General features: G+C 44.8%; 1 protein-coding gene and 1 long non-coding RNA gene across 5 annotated transcripts in view; one reads left to right on the plus strand and one right to left on the minus strand.

Moving 5' to 3' along the window:
* The window catches only part of PLXNA4 (plexin A4), a 621967-nt gene that overhangs the window by 557546 nt on the left and 44415 nt on the right, over nt 1-20006 (plus strand). For all 4 annotated transcript variants that reach the window (XM_081879604.1, XM_081879605.1, XM_081879606.1 and 1 more), the window contains 3 exons: nt 2433-2701; nt 5173-5239; nt 12416-12562. In XM_081879604.1, the coding sequence (XP_081735730.1) occupies nt 2433-2701; nt 5173-5239; nt 12416-12562 (483 nt within the window). The remainder of the gene's footprint in view (nt 1-2432; nt 2702-5172; nt 5240-12415; nt 12563-20006) is intronic.
* Nucleotides 8298-19208, minus strand: LOC309352048. Its single transcript, XR_014161060.1, has 3 exons — nt 18926-19208; nt 17401-17474; nt 8298-9564 (listed from the first exon to the last, which is right to left on the minus strand). It is a non-coding gene; the product is annotated as an uncharacterized lncRNA (long non-coding RNA).

Genomic DNA, 20006 nt, shown 5'->3' on the forward strand with positions numbered 1-20006 from the left:
GTGCAGGACTGGTGTGATGGTTTGTGTATGCTCTTCACAATAAGCACCCTCTGCTCACTCAGAGAGATATTTACAGTTCTTTATTTTACATATGTATGGGACGCGGGTGGTCCTGTGGGTTAAACCACAGAGCCTAGGGCTTGCCAATCAGAAGGTCGGCAGTTCGAATCCCCACGACGGGGTGAGCTCCCATTGCTCAGTCCCTGCTCCCGCCAACCTAGCAGTTCGAAAGCACGAAGTGCAAGTAGATAAATAGGTACCACTCCAGCGGGAAGGTAAACGGCATTTCCGTGCGCTGCTCTGGTTCTCCAGAAGCGGCTTAGTCATGCTGGCCACATGACCCAGAAGCTCTACGCCGGCTCCCTCGGCCAATAAAGCGAGATGAGCACTGCAACCCCAGAGTCAGCCACGACTGGACCTAATGGTCAGGGGTCCCTTTACCTTATTTTACATATGTACAAGCAGCACAGTACAACCTATGCATCTGAATTGTCCTGTTCAGATTCGGAGAGTGGTCTTCTCCTGCTTCTCCTCCAGCAGAAGAGGCGGGGAAGCCTCATGGGACGTCTCTGATCCCTGCGCTTTAACACTCTCCTTTCCTGTGCCAAAGGCACAGGCACGGGCTCTCCATCTGTCCCTGAGCTCCCTGTGTGGTGCTGGGGCTCTGGTTCAGCATCAGAGAGCCTTGACACCTCCTGGCTCCTTCCTGCTCTCACCCCCTCTCCCCCTTCCGTCATTTCCTGACCGTCTCCTTCTGTTGTTTTTTTTAAATAATATTTATTAAAATTTTAAAGGTTACAGAAAGAAAAAGTAAAAATACCACATTAAGCAAAAACAAAACAACACATCATAATATGAAAAAACAGAGAAATAAAATCCATTAAACAAAAACAAAAACACAAAGAAAAATACATCAAATCTCCTCATTACTAATCTTTCATTAGCTTATTTCCTTGACCTCCTCACACCTCCCTTTTTTGTATTCTAGGTCAATTATCCATTTCAGCAAATCCTTTCCCTCTTTTAAAATTTTAGTCCTGTAAATTATCTTAATATAATGTAACTTTACTTTTCCTCTTTCACCAATTAACAGTCAGTTATTCCCAAATCCTTTATAGCATTCCTGCTAAAATCATATAATATTATTCCAACATCCTTCTAACATTCATTAATTTTACAATGTTTCTGTAGATAGTCTTTAAATTTCTTCCAATCTTCTTCCACCGACTCTTCTCCCTGGTCTCGGATTCTGCCAGTCATTTCCGCCAGTTCCATGTACTCCATCACCTTCATCTGCCATTCTTCCCGGGTGGGTAGATCTTGTGTCTTCCAGTACTTTGCAATAAGTATTCTTGCTGCTGTTGTAGCATACATAAAGAAAGTTCTGTCGTCTGCTTCTGACTGTTCCTGCTCTGACTCTTCTCCTCCTCCAAACTCAAAAGCAGTCCTTGGCAGTCCCGTGACAACTGGGCAGCTGCATTTCTTTGTATGGAACCTTGTACTTTTCCCAACGACAAGCAGAAGCTGCCTCATATTGAACCAGTCCCATTGGTCCATCTAGTTCAGTGAAGTCTACACTGACCATTGCTGGCATCCATCTGTCTCAGGAGATCTTGGCAGAGTGCACTTTTAGGAGTGAAGTCAAACCATTGGAGAGTTGCAGCACCTGCTGTGGCTGTAGAGACCGATATTGGAGAGACATGTTTTGTTGCAGCTGGGGCAGATGGAGGAGTCCTGTTGTGCTGCTGCAGGTGCACCAGGCTGTTTCTTCTCTCTATGTTCCTCCCAGCGGTCATTCCTCCTCTGGTCACTTCTGCTTGTCTGTATCCAGGCACTGCAGTCGTCTGCAAGGGATTCCCACGTGGGAGGGTTGATGTTGACAGCCTTCGTGTCACTTTTGCTGACATCTTTGTAACACTGTAACTCTGTGTAGACAGTCTACACCATGGGTAGGCAAACTAAGGCCTGGGGGCCAGATCCGGCGCAATCGCCTTCTAAATCCGGCCCACGGATAGTCTGGGAATCAGCGTCTTTTTACATGAGTAGAATGTGTCCTTTTATTTAAAATGCATCTCTGGGTTATTTGTGGGGCATAGGAGTTTGTTCATTTCCCCCCAGAAAATATAGTCCGGCCCCCCACAAGTTCTGAGGGACAGTGGACTGGCCCCCTGCTGAAAAAGTTTGCTGACCCCTGAGCTACACTGACTGACATATATGGAGCTTTATGTTAGACACAGTGTTTCTCAAAGTTGGGTCCCCAGCTCCTGCTGAACTACAACTCCCATCATCCCTGAGCACTCGCCTTGCTGTCTAGGGATGATGGGAGTTGTAGTCCCAAAAACATCTGGGGACCCAAATTTGAGAAACACTGTGCTAGAGGTACAGCTGGCCACCAAGCCACTGATTCTCTTCTTTCTCTCTGTTTTTGACAGGTCCCTGGGTATCGGCAAGAGCGGGTTGAGAAGGGCTTGAAGCTCTTTGCCCAACTCATCAACAACAAGGTCTTCCTCCTGTCCTTCATTCGCACCCTGGAGTCCCAGCGCAGCTTCTCCATGCGAGACCGTGGCAACGTGGCCTCCCTCATCATGACAGTGCTGCAGAGCAAGCTGGAATATGCCACGGATGTCCTCAAGCAACTCCTGGCCGATCTCATAGACAAAAACCTGGAGAGCAAAAACCATCCCAAGCTGCTGCTTCGGAGGTAAGCCCTGGAGCAGGTGGTTGTTGTTGCTCATTAAATTTTCCACAAAAAGTGACACAAAGATAATTGCAAGCATTAAAACCAAGCACAGGGTGCCCACAAATTACACACATTTAACTTGTGCAGTTTCTTTTTTAATAATATTTTATCAAGTTTCCATTTCATAATATACAAACACATTCATATTACTCACATTAAATTTTTGCTCGCATGGGCTGGTCAACTTTCCCCCGCTCCCACCTTATGGTTACCATAATTCCTATCTATTTCGTCGCATTTGTATCTCTTCCTCCTTACGTTTCATCCGTTTCAATTTTTACATTTTAAGTAAATATAAAAAGGTCTAAATCATAAACATTACAAATCTTCTTAAGTCAATCCTGCTAGCGTTATTAATTGTTTGCAATTGTCCTTCAAATATTGTATGAATTTACTCCAGTCTTTTTGGAAAGCTTGATCACGCTGGTTTCGGATTTTCCCGGTTAGCTTCGCTATTTGTGCATATTCCATCATCTTCATCTGCCGTTCTTCAGTTGTTGGTAATTCCGGTTGTTTCCATTTTGGGGCTTAACTTGTGGAGTTTCAGCTTTATTGTCCAGGACTGGTTGGACGCAGAGGAGTGGTAGGAAGGCACCAGCTGGAGAACCATCAAGGGAAGAAGGCTCAGAGCCAGGGGAGTGGTGGTGCGATGACAATGAGCGGTCAGAGGGAGAAGATGGAGAAGACTGGGGGAAGGAGGTGTCGGAAGCTGAAGAGGCAACAGGGCTTAGTGAGCAGGAAGAGGCTGTGGCAGAGAGCAGTCCAGAACCAGAGGCGGGAGAGGAGGCTGGAGCGGAGGGAGGCCAAGAGGCAGAGATGAGTCAGGCTGCTGAAGAAGCCAGGGTGTTTTCCCCTGCTGCCGCAACAAGCTCCCCTCCAGCAGGAGAGGTGTGAAGAAGGAGGAGCAAAGGCAGGCATGCTGGCACAGTCTCAAATCGCTGGGGAAAGACCCGGGAGAGGAGGAGAATTAGGCAGCTGTGGGAAGGCAGGGACCTTCAGTTTTCGCAATTGCCTCATAGGAGCAAGACCTACTGAAGAAGAGTTGCTGAGCTCATTTGGGCTGGCACTCCTGTGCAGATCCAACCTTCCTTCCTTCCCTCCTTCCCTCCTTCCCTCCTTCCTTCCTTCCTTCCTTCCTTCCTTCCTCCTCCTCCTCCTCCTCCTCCTCCTCCTCCTCCTCCTTCTTCTTCTCCTTCTCCTTCTCCTTCTGTTGTTGTTGTTGTTGTTGTTATATACTTTATTGAAGTTCATAGATAGCAGAAACAATTTGAAATAAAGAAAAATAAAGAAAACAATCTTGTATCAGTAATCTTATATAAATTTACAAAAATAAACTGATTCAAACTTATACACTTTCATCCTATCTTCTTACTAAAATAGACTTCCCATCCTTTCCCGGTGTATTTAACCTTTCTGATGTCGAATGTACTTATCATTATTACCTTAATCTTTTTGCATTTTCTGATGCTTTCTTAAAACATTTCGTACCAGTTTTCCTTATTTCTTAATAGTTAGTTTACACAAGGGTCATTCAAACGCTGCCATAGAAATTATACTGCCATTATGATTTTGTAAATATCTCTTAAAGATATCCCATTTTTTAATAAATGATTGTTTCATATTACCTCTTAGTCTATTAGTCAATTGTGGCATTTCTGCGTATTCTAGTAATTTGTTCTGCCATTCCAATAATGTTGGAACTTTTTCCCCTTTCCACTTCATTGCAATTAGTATTCAGGATGCGGCTGACGCATATAGAAAAATTTATTTCACATTTTTCGGTATATCGGCAGATCCAGTTTTTCTAAGAGTTAACTTCACCCACTCCATGTGATTTACTGCTGGCCTGCTCCCGTCATATATGTGGGCAAGGTGGGGATGCTGTCACAAGATCTTGTGGGAAATCAGATTGTCCTGTGAGATCTTCTTTAATGCTCCCAGAGTCGGGGCACTGAGCAGGCCTCACCTGAGAAGCAAATCCACAAACTTTCCAGGCTGGGTCCGTTTGGGGTTACCCAGTGCAGAAAGAGCTTTTAAGCTGTTGGTTTTACTTCTTGGACCAGGTCCACTTAGCACACCAGCTCTTGTGAGATCTCACGGGATGATCTGACGTCCCACTCATGAGAGCATCCCCACTGCTCCCAGCGTTAGTGGGCCTTGTCTGAGATTAAAAGGTGTCTGGTCACGGCTAATGAGCAGCTACCAAATTTCACCAGATATAAAACTCAAGGCTAACCCCATAGAGAAATTCAGACAGGGAGAATGTTATCCCTCTCAAATTCCAATTATGAAACTTTTTTTTTTTTTGGTCAGTGGTTTCCATGTAAATCCAAAATCTGAATGTTTGGCATAGGAGGGTGTGGCAAAACAGGCAAGGAGATGTTCTCCTGGAGCTCTGCATAGTTTATTTTTTTTCTCCGCATTCCTTCTAGGACAGAATCTGTTGCTGAGAAGATGCTCACTAACTGGTTCACGTTCCTGCTCTATAAGTTTCTCAAGGTAAGAAGAACCAGTTTTGGTGACAACTTCACACTTAAGCATTCACTGGACTGTTATTTCATTATCTGGAAACTCTGGTGGTGGTTGTTTTTAAGCAGTGGGCTTAGTATGGATTTCAGCTGTTGTATTTAACATTGTTTGGTTTCACTGAGTTACCCAAGCTGGTTGGAAAAACAGGGGGAAACAGTGTGACAAGAAGGGACCAAGGAAAAATACCATGGGAAGCTGAGATTGTAATTTTATAGAATCTTAGAATTGTAGAGTTGGAAGGGACCCAAGAGAGACATCTAGTCCAACCCATTGCAATCTTCTTCTTCTTCTTCTTCTTCTTCTTCTTCTTCTTCTTCTTCTTCTTCTTCGGCGATCACTCGTAGCCAAGTAAGATTGTCTTCCATAAACACAGTTTTAATGAAGAGTCCATAAGTGACTGTGGAGGCCAATTCTGGATTCACACGTCCTTCCACAGTCCCCCCCCCCACCTCACCTCCCTAGCTCAGACGCAATTTGCAAGCTTCTTTACACATGTTCAGACACTCTCAGTTGTCCTCGCAATTGCAGTAAAAGCAAAAGCGAAAAAACCTAACAGCAATCCTTAACAAATTAAATTACTAGGTTATAATAAATCAAGGCTTAATGAATTATACTTAAGCAAATGTTTATGCTATCAAAGCCTCAGCAAAGGTGACTTCTTGAGATTTTGAAGCGTGGGGTAACAAGAACAACAAGTTTATTAAATTTGTGAGGTCCATGCCTTTACACAAAATACCATAAAACATTATTAAAAAGATAAACAATAAAATTATAAAAATAAGCTAAAATTCATGCCATGCTGTCCCAGCAAAGGAAACTACCTAAAAAAACCCCCACCATTCAGGAAAGAAGATACAGCAACAGGTTAGGAGAGCAATGGGAGGGACCTCACCATTTCATCCAGGAACCATACCCTAGTTTTCATAGCCTTCACCACAAGCATGGGGTAATTTACAGTTAAAATACTGTTTGTTCTTATATTCAGTTTATGAGCAGCGTATCAAAATATACTCACCGCATCTCTATTTAAAACACTAATAATGCCTATCACTTGTTTTCTCTCTCCATATAATTAGGTGCAACAATATAAATAGGCTGACATATTCATGAGTCATAATATTATGCCCTTGTCATTTAAACACTGCAGATTCTTTCCTGGGTCTTTGATTTGCCCCTGTATTAGGCTACAGTTTATTTATATATTAATTCAGAAAGCTTTGAGTGAAGATGTGGAGAGGCCACCTTTGTCATTTTTCAGCTTCCCATTACAGTAACACACCGGAACGAAAGTAGCCACACGAAACCAATAAACTGAAACTGACATGGGGACAAATAGAAGAATGGCTCCCCTTTATCACATACACAGCTCAACAAGACAATGACAAAAATCCACCAACAGCATACAGATCAATATGGCTAACCTGATCCAAAACATGAAAACAAAGACCACATGAAAAGAAAGACCACCACAGCCAACCACGAATGAACAGCCACACCCTCAGCCAACCCCAACCTCTCTCACCACCAAAGGAACACAAGTGAACCTGCACAAGCAACGCTGACACAAAACCCCACATATATTAAGTAAAATAGAAACATCACCACCCGACCCCGACCCCCACTCATCTTTTCCCCCCTCCACCTCTTTCCCCCTATTCTCCCTAATGTCTCAACAAATGAAACCGATTTGTTTGGTTTTTTTGGGTTTTTTTAAGTGTTACATGGGGAAAAAATACGAGAGAGAGAGACATTGCACATACCTTTGTAAATCAATAAAAATACATATAAAAAAAAGAGTAGCCACACGAAACAGACCAGGGTGCCCTGGACTCAGACCCATCAATTACAATTCTACACTCCAATGCCCAAAAACAATCAGTGGAAGTTTGGAGTCGATTGCTTGTCTCTTTCCTTATGGCAGACCGTCCAAGTGCCCCTATTTTCCAGGGACAGTCCCAGATTTACAGAAGCCATTCCAGTTTCTGATTTAATCCTGGAATGCCCTGCTTTTCCTTAGGACATCCCTATTTTCATTAGATAAATGCTACAGGGAATGGAGTTATGTGATCCCCGAGCCAAGAAGATTATAAAATCATAGAACTGTAGAATTGTAGAGTTGGAAGTGACCACGGGGGTCATCTAGACCAGCCTCCTGCAATGAAGGAATCTTTTGCCCAATTTGGGACTCGAACCCATGACCCTCAGATTAAGAGTCTCAGTAGCAATACAACCCTTTTGTTGTTGTTTAGTTGTGTCCGAATCTTCGTGACCCCCTGGACCAGAGCACGCCAGGCACTCCTGTCTTCCACTGCCTCCCACAGTTTGGTCAAACTCATGTTGGTAACTCCGAGAACACATCTCGTCCTCTGTCGTCCCCTTGTGCCCTCCATCTTTCCCAACAAGGGTCTTTTCCAGGGAGTCTTCTCTTCTCATGAGGTGGCCAAAGTATTGGAGCCTCAGCTTCACGATCTGTCCTTCCAGTGAGCACTCAGGGCTGATTTCCTTCAGAATGGAGAGGTTTGATCTTCTTGCAGTCCATGGGACTCTCAAGAGTCTCCTCCTGCACCATAATTCAAAAGCATCCATTCTTCGGCGATCAGCCTTCTTGATGGTCTAGCTCTCACTTCCATACACCACTGCTGGGAAAATCATAGCTTTAACTATACACAGCATAGTTAGGCTAGGTGATGTCTTTGCTTTTTAAGATGCTGTCTAGGTTTGTCATTGCTTTTCTCTCAAGAAGCAGGCATCTTTTAATTTCGTGACTGCTGTCACCATCTGCAGTGATCATGGAGCCCAAGAAAGTAAAATCTCTCACTGCCTCAATTTCTTCCCCTTCTATTTGCCAGGAGCTGATGGGACCAGTGACCATCATCTTAGTTTTTTTGATGTTGAGCTTCAGACCATATTTTGCGCTCTCCTCTTTCACCCTCATTAAAAGGTTCTTTAATTCCTCTTCACTTTCTGCAATCAAGGTTTTGTCATCAGCATATCTGAAGTTGTTGATATTTCTTCCATCAATCTTAATTCTGGCTTGGGATTCATCCAGTCCAGCCTTTCTCATGATGAATTCTGCATATAAGTTAAATAAGCAGGGAGACAATATACAGCCTTGTCGTACTCCTTTCCCAATTTTGAACCAATCAGTTGTTCCATATCCAGTTCTAACTGTAGCTTCTTGTCCCACATAGAGATTTCTCAGGAGACAGGTGAGCTGATCAGGCACTCCCATTTCTTTAAGAACTTGCCATAGTTTGCTGTGGTCGACACAGTCAAATGCTTTTGCGTAGTCAGTGAAACAGAAGTAGATGTTTTTCTGGAACTCTCTAGCTTTCTCCATAATCCAGCGCATGTTTGCAATTTGGTCTCTGGTTCCTCTGCCCCTTCGAAATCCAGCTTGCACTTTTGGGAGTTCTCGGTCCACATACTGCTTAACCCTGCCTTGTAGAATTTTAAGCATAACCTTGCTAGCATATGAATTGATATATTAACATATAATCATTTTTCAGTGTCTTTCTTTATTTAGACTTTGACTAATTTTCCTATTCATTAAATGTCTCCCAATATCCTCTTTCGTCTGTCTGCAAAACAGTTCAAGATAAATCACAATTGCCATGCCTAGCCTTTTCTCTTTTGATGCATATAGCGGCCACCATGGATTTTAAGAGTTCATTCTTTTCAGTGTTCCGGAATGAACATTTGCTACAATACAATGCCTAAAAGCAACTAGTCCGGTACTGAAAAAGTAGGCAGGCACAGGCCTTTCCAATTTAGCTATAGCCTGAAAAGGAAATGGAATCATCAAAACGAGACAGTTTTATGAAATTATTATTTTCTCTGTCATGCAAAGCAGATGTCCCTCCTCTCAGCAAGGAGCCAAAGGTTTGGAACAGCACTAAGGTTAGCCAATCTGGAGACACTGATCCAATGCATGTTCTACTTGGGGGCAAGTACTTCCCTCTACGGCTTGCTCCTGAGGACGTGCCGCTTGGACCTCTCAGTTCCAGCATTGTTGACAGCTAGTCCCCTAGAGTTGTACACATGGCTTTGTGTGGCTCCTTGTCTTCTGTGACCAAAAGTGGCAACGTGCCACCAATCAAAAGCGACAGTCACCCCTTTACACAACCAATTACCGCCAGTCGTTTCTGCTGCCTCTGAAGCTGAATGGCTTAAGGAGACTTAAGTAGATGTTCCTCCTGCCTCCTATGATCCGCCACCTTTTACAGCAGGAAAAAGTTTTGAAGGGCCCTGGAAGGTCGATTTGGTGGCTCCGGCTATCAGATTCCCATTTCCGGCTGAAAGTGGGGGAGAGAAAGGGAGGTGAGTCATTGAAAGCTTTGCTTTCATAATAGGCTATTTTATTTTCCCCACTCGGCTCCTTGTCTTCCTGCCTTTAGCCCGAAAAAACGCGGGCAGATAAGGGCAATAGGCATCCGCCTCGGAAGCAATATGCTGCTGGGAGATAAGCTAATTAAGTGGCAGGCAGGTGTTAGAGCACAGGAAAGACCCAACTCTGGGCTACAGAGGAGGGAACGGCTTCTGGGGATTTGCAGAGGACAAAAATTGAAACCGTTCTCGTGGATTTCGGAGGAGCTGCTCAGGGAGGAGAGGCAGAAAACACAGAGTCATGGGGAGGCGGAAAAGAGGAGCTGAGCTAGAAGGAACGCAGGTGGAACTATGGGGGAGGGCAGGGACTAGTTAGCTGCAATTCTGAGTACACCTATGAGTCCATGTGCTTAGGATTCCTCTAGCCAATTCCTAGCAAATTCTTCCCTGGGTTTACACCTGCTCCACCCCTTCCTTCATTTGTGACCCACATTGAATTAAATAGTTTAAAGTATTGCACTTGGGCAAAAAAAATGAGAGGCACAAATACAAGATGGGTGACACCTGGCTTGAGAGCAGTACATGTAAAAAGGATCTAGGAGTCTTGGTTGACCACAAACTTGACATGAGCCAGTTTAAAGTATTGCACTTGGGCAAAAAAAATGAGAGGCACAAATACAAGATGGGTGACACCTGGCTTGAGAGCAGTACATGTGAAAAGGATCTAGGAGTCTTGGTTGACCACAAACTTGACATGAGCCAACAGTGTGACGCGGCAGCTAAAAAAGCCAATGCAATTCTGGGCTGCATCAATAGGAGTATTGCATCTAGATCAAGGGAAGTAATAGTGCCACTGTATTCTGCTCTGGTCAGACCTCACCTGGAGTACTGTGTCCAGTTCTGGGCACCACAGTTCAAGAAGGACACTGACAAACTGGAACGTGTCCAGAGGAGGGCAACCAAAATGGTCAAAGGCCTGGAAACGATGCCTTATGAAGAACGGCTAAGGGAGCTGGGCATGTTTAGCCTGGAGAAGAGGAGGTTAAGGGGTGATATGATAGCCATGTTCAAATATATAAAAGGATGTCACATAGAGGAGGGAGAAAGGTTGTTTTCTGCTGCTCCAGAGAAGTGGACACGGAGCAATGGTTCCAAACTACAAGAAAAAAGATTCCACCTAAACATTAGGAAGAACAGTAAGAGCTGTTCGACAGTGGAATTTGCTGCCAAGGAGTATGGTGGAGTCTCCTTCTTTGGAGGTCTTTAAGCAGAGGCTTGACAACCATATGTCAGGAGTGCTCTGATGGTGTTTCCTGCTTGGCAGGGGGTTGGACTCGATGGCCCTTGTGGTCTCTTCCAACTCTATGATTCTATGATTCTATGAAATATTGTAAGCGCCTGGAGACAGGGACCTTCTTCACTTGCGCTTTGTGAACCGCTGTGCATGGCGCTGTCCACATAAATATTGGGCAGGGAAATTTGAGGAAGCAAGAAGTGCATCGAGATGGCTAATACTGTGCCAAATCAACACACATTTATCTTTGCATAATAGATCTTGAGTTGGCAGTCCTAGAGCCCACCTGTACATCCATGGCTTGGAGCTGTGATTTGACAACTTCCAGGAAGTGGCTGGAGCATACAGGCAGACCCTCCAGGTGTCCCTGTTTTCCAGGGACAGTTCTAGATTTACAGAAGCTGTCCCGGTTTCTGATCTGATCCTGGAATGTCCCACTTTTCCTAAGGATGTCCCTATTTTCATCAGAGAACTGTTGGAGGGTATGGACCCCCGAGCCAAGGATATGAGTAACTATACAATCTTTAGAAGACATCCCTGTATCGGATGTCTTTGGAAGGCAGTCCTGTATCAGGAAGGTTTTTAATGTTTAATTATGTTGTTATATACGTTGGAAGCTGCCCAGAGTGGCTGGGACAACCCTGTCAGATGTATGGGGTATAAATAATAAAGTTGATGTTACAACAAAAAATTCCTTCCAGTAGCACCTTAAAGACCAACTAAGTTAGTTCTAGGTATGTAAACATTCTACACAAGATCTCAAAGTAGCTGTTCTATTACAAAGGAATTTCAGAAATAGACTGGAAAGAGAAGCTGCTGAATTGCAACTTATTACCAAACTTAAAACCATGGAGAGACCTGGTCTGAACAAAGACATTGGATTCTTATCTCATTATACATGACAAAGCCATTTTTCACCTTCTCACCCCTTGCTTTTTCCTGCAAGACCTATTGCAGTCGTTAAGAGTCATCAACAGGCTCATCACAGCTATCTGCCAATCACCCATTCCCACCACCCTTCTGAGTAATACCCCTCCCCACCTTCTCACTATATAGAAGGGTCTGGTGACTTCTGTTTCAGTGTATCTGAAGAAGTGTGCATGCACACGAAAGCTCATACCTAGAACTAACTTAGTTGGTCTTTAAGGTGCTACTGGAAGGAATTTTTTGTTTTGACTATGGCAGGCCAACACGGCTACCTATCTGTAACTGGAACTATGACAGTTGTTGTTGTTGTTGTTGTTATGGAATAGGATGTTCCTATTTTTGCCGGAGAAATGTTGGAGTGTATGTGCAGGTGGAGCGTGCTCTGAAAAGATGGCGGTGGCAATGGAGCCATCTCCTAGGACTTCTGTCCCGCCATTTCTTTGCCAGCTTTTCCTTCCCTGCAGGGATTTGCTCTCAGCTCTTCAGAGGCATGAACTGGGTGAAACAGAGCACTGATGCAGGATGCAGTCTCCTCATCACCCCAATTGATTGTCCCTTCCTTCCTTCCTTCCTTCCTTCCTTCCTTCGCCTCACTGCAGGAATGTGCCGGCGAGCCTCTCTTCTCTCTGTTCTGTGCCATCAAGCAACAGATGGAGAAGGGCCCAATCGATGCCATCACTGGGGAAGCCCGCTACTCCCTTAGTGAGGACAAGCTGATCCGGCAGCAGATCGACTACAAGACCCTGGTAAGAGATGGGGCCATTGATGTACCTGGAAGAGGAAATTGGGGGTGGGTTGGGGCTGTGGAATTGGAAGGGACCCCCAGAATTGGAAAGGATCTCCTTTACCACCTGAAAGTTCTTCCTGATGTTTAGTCCGAATCTCAACAGCAGAGGAGAACAGCACCAAACCGATGGCAAGGAAGGAAGAGGTTGAAATTCCTTATATGCTAAAAATAGCAAGGGCTGCTGACTGCTCTGGGTTCAAGGAGGCAACAGGGAGTTGCAACAAAATGTTGCAGCACAGAGTACTCCTGCTCAGGGTGCTGTTGACCGGCCTTACCCTTTCCCAGTCTATTCCATTACATTCCCTGCTCACAAACAACAGGCGATGATCACACACAGTTCCCCAGCCCCCCAAAAAGGACTTTTGTACTTCTGCAGACATCAAGGTTCCTCTGGCATGTTGATGCCCCCATGTGATTTCCTATGGAATCTCTTTTGCCCAAAGGAATCTCTGCTCTTCTCCTTCCAGGCTGGTGAATACAAAGGAGCCAGCGCTCCAGGTCAAGGATTGAATTCTTCCCTCCTCAAAAGCTGTCCTGTCCTTGCTTGCAGCTTTTTGATGCTAATCAGCTCTCCCTTTTATATCTCAAGGGCAGGCAAATCTACCCTGATAGGAATCTTAGCAGATTTGCAGAGATCCACTCCTCCCTGGAGATTAAAGAAGGAAAAAGGGAAGTGAATGACAGGCTTCTATCTCCCTGTCACCCTCCTCCAGTCTACCCCCTGCCTCTTTCTCTAGCCATGACTCTACAATAGCGATAATATGAGTGTTTTTTATTGTTTGCCAGAAGATACAGGGAACATATGCCATAGAAAAGGACTTTTGATTGCTTGATGATGTTTTTCTAGTGCCGAGGTGAGGTTTTCACCCAACACTTACTTCTCCAGCAATTTGAGTGGGTGTGAAAGTAGGGGGGGCACTTTCTGCATCTATTCCCCGGGAGTGTGAAACCTACAGTTTGGGTGGGGTGTGTGCGCAGGAATTAGCTGGCCTGCTTTAGAACTTAAGAACATCTACATGCAGCCCCTGGGAGAGATCATCAGGGGGTTTGGGTTGGGTGTTCATCAATATGCGGATGACACCCAGCTCTACCTCCCTTTTAAATCAGAACCAGTGAAGGTGGTGAAGGTCCAGTGTGAGTGCCTGCAGGCGGTTGGAGGATGGATGGCAGCTAATGGATTGAGGTTGAATCCTGACAAGACAGAAGTACTGTTCTTGAGGGACAGGAGGCGGGCAGGTGTGGAGGACTCCCTGGTCCTGAATAGGGTAACTGTGCCCCTGAAGGACCAGGAGCACAGCCTGGGAGTCATTCTGGACTCACAGCTAGCTGTCCATGGAGGCGCAGGTTAATTCTGTGTCCTGGGCAGCTGTCTACCAGGTCCATCTGGTACGCTGACTGAGACATTATCTGCCCACAGACTGTCTTACCAGAGTGGTGCATGCTCTAGTTATCTCCCACTTGGACTACTGCAATGCACTCTACGTGGGGCTACCTTTGAAGGTGACCTGGAAACTACAACTAATCCAGAATGCGGCAGCTAGACTGGTGACTGGGGACAGCCGCCGACACCACATAACACCGGTCCTGAAAGACCTACATTAGCTCCCAGTGCATTTCCGAGCACAATTCAAAGTGTTGGTGCTGACCTTTAAAGCCCTAAATGACCTCAGACCAGTAGACTTGAAGGAGCGTCTCCACCCCCATCGTTCTGCCTGGACACTGAGATCCAGCTCCGAGGGTCTTCTGGCAGTTTCCTCACTGTGAGAAGCCAAGTTACAGGGAACCAGGCAGAGGGCCTTCTCGGTGGTGGCACCTGCCCTGTGGAATGCCCTCCCAGGCAATTAACAACTATTTTACTTTTAAAAGACAACTGAAGGCAGCCCTGTTTAGGGAAGTTTTTAATGTCTGACATTGTATTGTTTTTAATATTCAGTTGGGAGTGGCCCAGAGTGGCTGGGGAAACCCAGCCAGATTGGTGGGGTATAAATAATGAATTATCATTAGTAGTAGTAGTAATTTATTAAGCAATATATACAGGACAAAGCAATCATGGGGTGCTCTGACATCTTCTCCGAGAGAGACAGAGAAAGTACAAAAGTACAATACAGCGGAAGAGATAGAACTGACTTCCGTTCTCATACATTCCAAGCATGGAATGTCAACACAGACCTGTGATGTAACAATCCCACATCCAGCAAAGGGAGAATGAAATATTCTGACACCCACCAGCTGAATAGGTGGCTGCGGCAGGACCAAGTAGGGTCACAGGATTTTTAAAACTGAGGCAGGTCTATCAAGGAGGTTGTCACTTTAAATGTACCCTGGTCCCAGGGTAAGGCTTTCTGCTACATGCGTCAATCAGGCAATGCTCTTTGTAGCTCTTCCAGCCATGATGCAGTCCCTTCTTTCCCCTGGGGGTAGAAGACAGTTCTATTTCACACACACACACACACACGTACGTATCTCGTTTTCGCATTTGTTGAGGCAAGTAATGCACAAAGAGCAAAGATCACAAAACCTGATTCGAAGCTGTCACGGCGAACGTTTTATAATAGGCCCTTCGGGGGCAAAAGTGGACGGGGGAAAGCTGTCTGATGTGTCTCGAGTTTGTCACCATCTCAGAACATGCTGGGTGTCCCCCTCCACCCCACCCCCCGCCTTCTGTCCCCTGCACACCCCTGCATCTCTGATCCTTACAGTCGAATCCGTTAATATCTGTTGACATCACATATCTACAAACATGCTCCCTCGCTGCCCCTGGATGAAAAACGCTTGGAGCCTCTCTTTGGTTAAAGCCCAGTGGGGAGTTTTTAATGTTGGCAACGGAGTCACTAATGAGGCTTAAAAGGGGTGTCCCATATGCCCTTTCTTCGGGGATTGATTTTGGCTGAGCCCAGGCACTTCTTCCTGCTTCTGAACAGATGCAGACATCCTGCTGTTGCTCTCCTCTGAAAGGGGAGGGCAGGGGAAAAGCATAAACTTTCAGCCACTTTCTGCTTCAGATAGATAGATGATAGATAGATAGATAGATAGATAGATAGATAGATAGATAGATAGATAGATAGCAAACAATACCTGGCTGCGGGATCAAGCCAAAGACCCAGATAACCACAATTACCTTGAATTTCTGCTTAACCCTCAAGAAAGAAGGGCATTTTCACTGGCCAGGTTTAATTCAAATCCATCAAACCTCCTTTGGGGAAGGTTCTCAGGCAGGGTGGAAGGAGAAAGAACTTGACCATGTGAAGACCACCTGGTGGAAACCCTTACACACATAGTTCTTAATTGTAAACTATATGCTGATCTCCGTCAGCAATTTCTAGATCAACTTTGTATCCCCAAATGGAAACCAGAGTTGGAGGTCATACATTTTCTATTACTGGGGAATGATCAGGAGCTCACCAAGTTAGTGGCTAAATATCTCTATTTGTTTTTTTGTCGTCAAAATACACTGCAGACGTCTGATCTCCCTGAAGACCTAGAGATGTGACGATAGACTGCTCTGCCTCCTTCCTTTTAGCAAATGTTTTGTGCCACTGGGGAAGTGGTAATTCTGAATTGATTTGTTTTGGATGTTTGTATGTGATGCCAATAAAGGTTTGATGATGAAAGACCCAGATAGTCCCATATCCTCTTCTCACAGTGGCCAGCCACTGGGAAACTTGCAAGCAGGAATTTCCTCTCCATTGGGAGAAAGAAACTGGCAAAAACTCTCCTTCCCTGCACAGTTTGGGCATCTGGGGGAACAAATGAACTCCACATGCAAATCAACTGTGTGGAAAGTCAAGGGTATCCAGGAGGACACATGGAGATATCTGTGCTAAGTCCACAGGAGGGTTGGTAAAACTGGCGACTATGGGGCATGGCCCTCATCTCCACTTTCAGGCCGAGGGAGCTGGTGTTTGTCCACAGACAGCTTTCCGGGTCATGTGGCCAGCAGGACTAAACCGCTTCTGGCACAACAGAACACCGTGATGGAAGCCAGAGCACACAGAAATGCCGTTTACCTTCCCGTCGCAGCAGTACCTATTTGTCTACTTGCACTGGCATGCTTTCGAACTGCAGTGGTGTGATTCTGGCAGCCAGTCTGTGGTGGAAGGCGAGAACAGTAAGGGGACACAGTGTGATCCCTGAATATTCTGTAAATGGGTTTTCAGGACCCTGGACAGAGCCCAGGGAGCCGATGAGTTACCCCTGCAGGAACTCTATCTCGGCTGAGCCCCTTTATGCTCCTTGAGCCTCACTCTACCTCATAGTAGCCTATTAGATTGTGAACCCACACACACACACACACACACACACACACACACACACATTATGGAAGGTCCTTGGCGCTGGACCTCAGTGTCTGGGCACAACGGTGGGGGTGAAGATGCTCCTTTTCCCTTCTGAGGCATGTAGAGCTGTAAAAGGGCAGCCTGGCATTCTGCCATCTGCCCACGAGCTCATGGTGGGCAGGTTTCCTGGCATTGGCACACTGATTCAGTTCAGTGCAAGGCCTTTGGAAGCAAATATACGGGTCCCGGGTGAGAAGTGAGTTTGCAAGCTCTGGGTGACTGGCTCAATGGTGGGGGTCAGCCAGCACTAGTGGCTCCCAACCAAAGCACCTCAGTGCTTCCTGACTTTTGGGGTCATGTTGGGAGGGTATTGTTTTTCTTTGTTACTGTGCTTTGTATTTGTGCTTTTATATTGTAAACCTGTAATCCTCGAATGAAAGAAAGCCTAGAAATTTAACAATTTAATTAATTAATAATAGCAGCAGCAGCAGCAGCAATGCACAACCCTGAGATCTCTTACCTGAGATCCTTTTAACTAGCGATGCCAAGGATGAACCCCTCGCTTTTCTGCCATTAAACTATGGCCTTTCTCCACTGTGCAGGGAGACAAAGTGGAAATAACGAGGCAAGTTCCCCACATCCCGTCTCTTTTTTCTCTTCTTATCCAGCAGTAGCTTTTTCTTCTTGGGTACTGCCTGGTTGTGGGGCAGTTGCCTGAAGTGATAAGGAATCAATTATCCATGATAACTGATTTTGCCGAACATTTGCCTTACCAAAGAGGGAGGGTGGAAATCCTTCGGGAGTGGTTTTTAATTTTTTTTTTTAATCATTTCACCAGCGTGCGATTAATACAACATGTGAACTTGTGCCAAGGCAATATCGCCAAGGGAGCTTAGTCTCAAATTATTATTAATTTGAAACTTAATGCTAACTGCTAAACATTTGCACTTAAAGGGGAGGGAAAGGGAAGGGGGAGAGAGAGAAACCACAAGGTGTTTAGACCTCCATTTCACATCTACTTCTGAAATGTGTTAAATTGAAAAGGGGTGTGCGTTTCATTTTTCAGAGTCATTTTTCACTTCTGAGATCCTTTTTTTTCTTTTTTTGAAAAATGAAACTCCAAGTTTCTAATAAATGCCTCTGAAGTAGCAGCCAACTTTCCATTCTGCTCAGTGCATGGAAGAGGTTCCAAGGAATCCCCTCATCTGCTTTGCATTTAGCTTTTGATGGGGGGGGGGGTAAGTGGGTTTGTCTAGGGTGGTTGCAGCTTTTGGTGTGAAGCCAGAGACCTTCCTTGCAAAGGAAAGCTGTAACCTGCCAGATGTCTGGGAGAAAGAGGTGGCTTTGGAAAGTTCTGCTAAGAAATTAGGTTGGGAGTGAGAGCATCAGGATCAAGGCCTTCCATAATCTGAAGAAATTTAGAAGCTCTCCCTGGGGCTTGGAAACAGGTTTGGCAATTTTTAACAAAAAATACTGGCCTTCAGGAAAGAGACAAAAATGTACAGAAACATGCACAGTGGAGCAAAGTGCCTAAAATGCACATGTTACTGGGAAAATGCATGTATCAGGCAACATTTGATACAAAAATGTGTACATTAAGAGAAATTTGCACTAAAGTGCTGGCAAGTTTTTATGTGCGCGTTTTAAAAAAATAATGACAACAGCCACAAACTGATTCAGAAATGTGGAGGACCAAACTTGATAGGTTAATGAGAAATGGAGAGAAACAGAAATTGAAAGATTTGTCTGTTCCCTAGGAAGGACCTATGGTCAAAGCCCTTCTCCTTTCCCTCACGAGAACCTAAAACGTTGAGTTTCTGGGATAAGGATTCTGGATTGCCAATCTAGCAATGGTGAGCGGGTCTTGTCCTGGTCTGGATCAGGCTGGGCTGCTGCCTGAGCACCCATTGGTGGTTTCTCAGCACCTCCGAAGGACAAACAGGATAAAAAACACACACCTGATAAAATAATATTGCAACTCCGTTCGAGCTGATGAGAGTACCTTATCTCCTATATCAATTTCAACCCTCCACTTCCTAACTTACAAAGAGACGGCTGAAACCTTTCTAGCGCTGAGTTGGCACAGCTTGAAAGCAGAATAAGTTAGCGGTGATCACGAGAGGAGGACGGAGCATCTTGATCTCTGTGGGGCAGGCAGTGGCATGAGGCCTTTGTGTGTGTGTGGCCTAGAGCGGCTACTACAATGGGCTGGAATGCCTCAGACTCCATGTTGCTTAGCAACCACCACCAGAGGAGGCCTGCAAGTTAACAGACTCTTTGTGAGCATTATAGCCTATTCTTTCCACAATCTTTGGAAAATATGCTACTCCAAGTTGCATACCCTCCACCATTTCTCTGATGAAAATAGGGATGTCAATATTAATAATAATAATAATAATAATAATAATAATAATAATAATAATAATATAGAACATCCCTATTTTCATAGGGATACCCTACCCATCTGATTGGGTTGTCCCAGACATTCTGCATGGCTCCCAATATATATAAAAGCATAGTAAAACATTATGAGGGTATTCCTTAAGCAGACCTCAGCTTGTTCAAGGTCACAGAAACTCCTGGAGGAAGGGAAGTCTGTCCAGCACACAGTAAAATGGCTCGGGGGAGCTTTCCAGAACCAGAGAACATTTGCCCGACACAGCTGACATATCCATTCTTTGCCTGGATTTAAGCACTTTCACTAAAACATTTTTTTTTAATAATAATTTTTATTAGCTTCCAATTACAATAATAGCCTCATTATAACAGTGCCAAATTATAATACAATTACTAATACCAATCATTCAGATGCCAAATCATGTAATTTAGGTGCCCCCCCCATAGCTGTCAACGTTTCCCCTTTTTTAAGGGAAATTCCCTTATTCCGAATAGGATTCCTTGCAAGAAAAGGGAAAAGTTGACAGCTATGCCCCCCTCATGCTAGAATTGATGGTTTGATAATTTACTTTATTTCTGCGTTCCAAAATCTTATTAATTTCAAGTACACTCCAGTCAAATTACCAATCCCTTATACAATGACTGCAATATTATCACGAAAACATTTAAATACATACCATCACCCCCTCCCAAATGTCTCTCTGATGAAAATAGGGATATCCTAAGGAA

This window comes from Podarcis erhardii, assembly GCF_964252035.2.
Source record: "Podarcis erhardii genome assembly, chromosome: 10".
Classification (NCBI taxonomy): domain Eukaryota; kingdom Metazoa; phylum Chordata; class Lepidosauria; order Squamata; family Lacertidae; genus Podarcis; species Podarcis erhardii.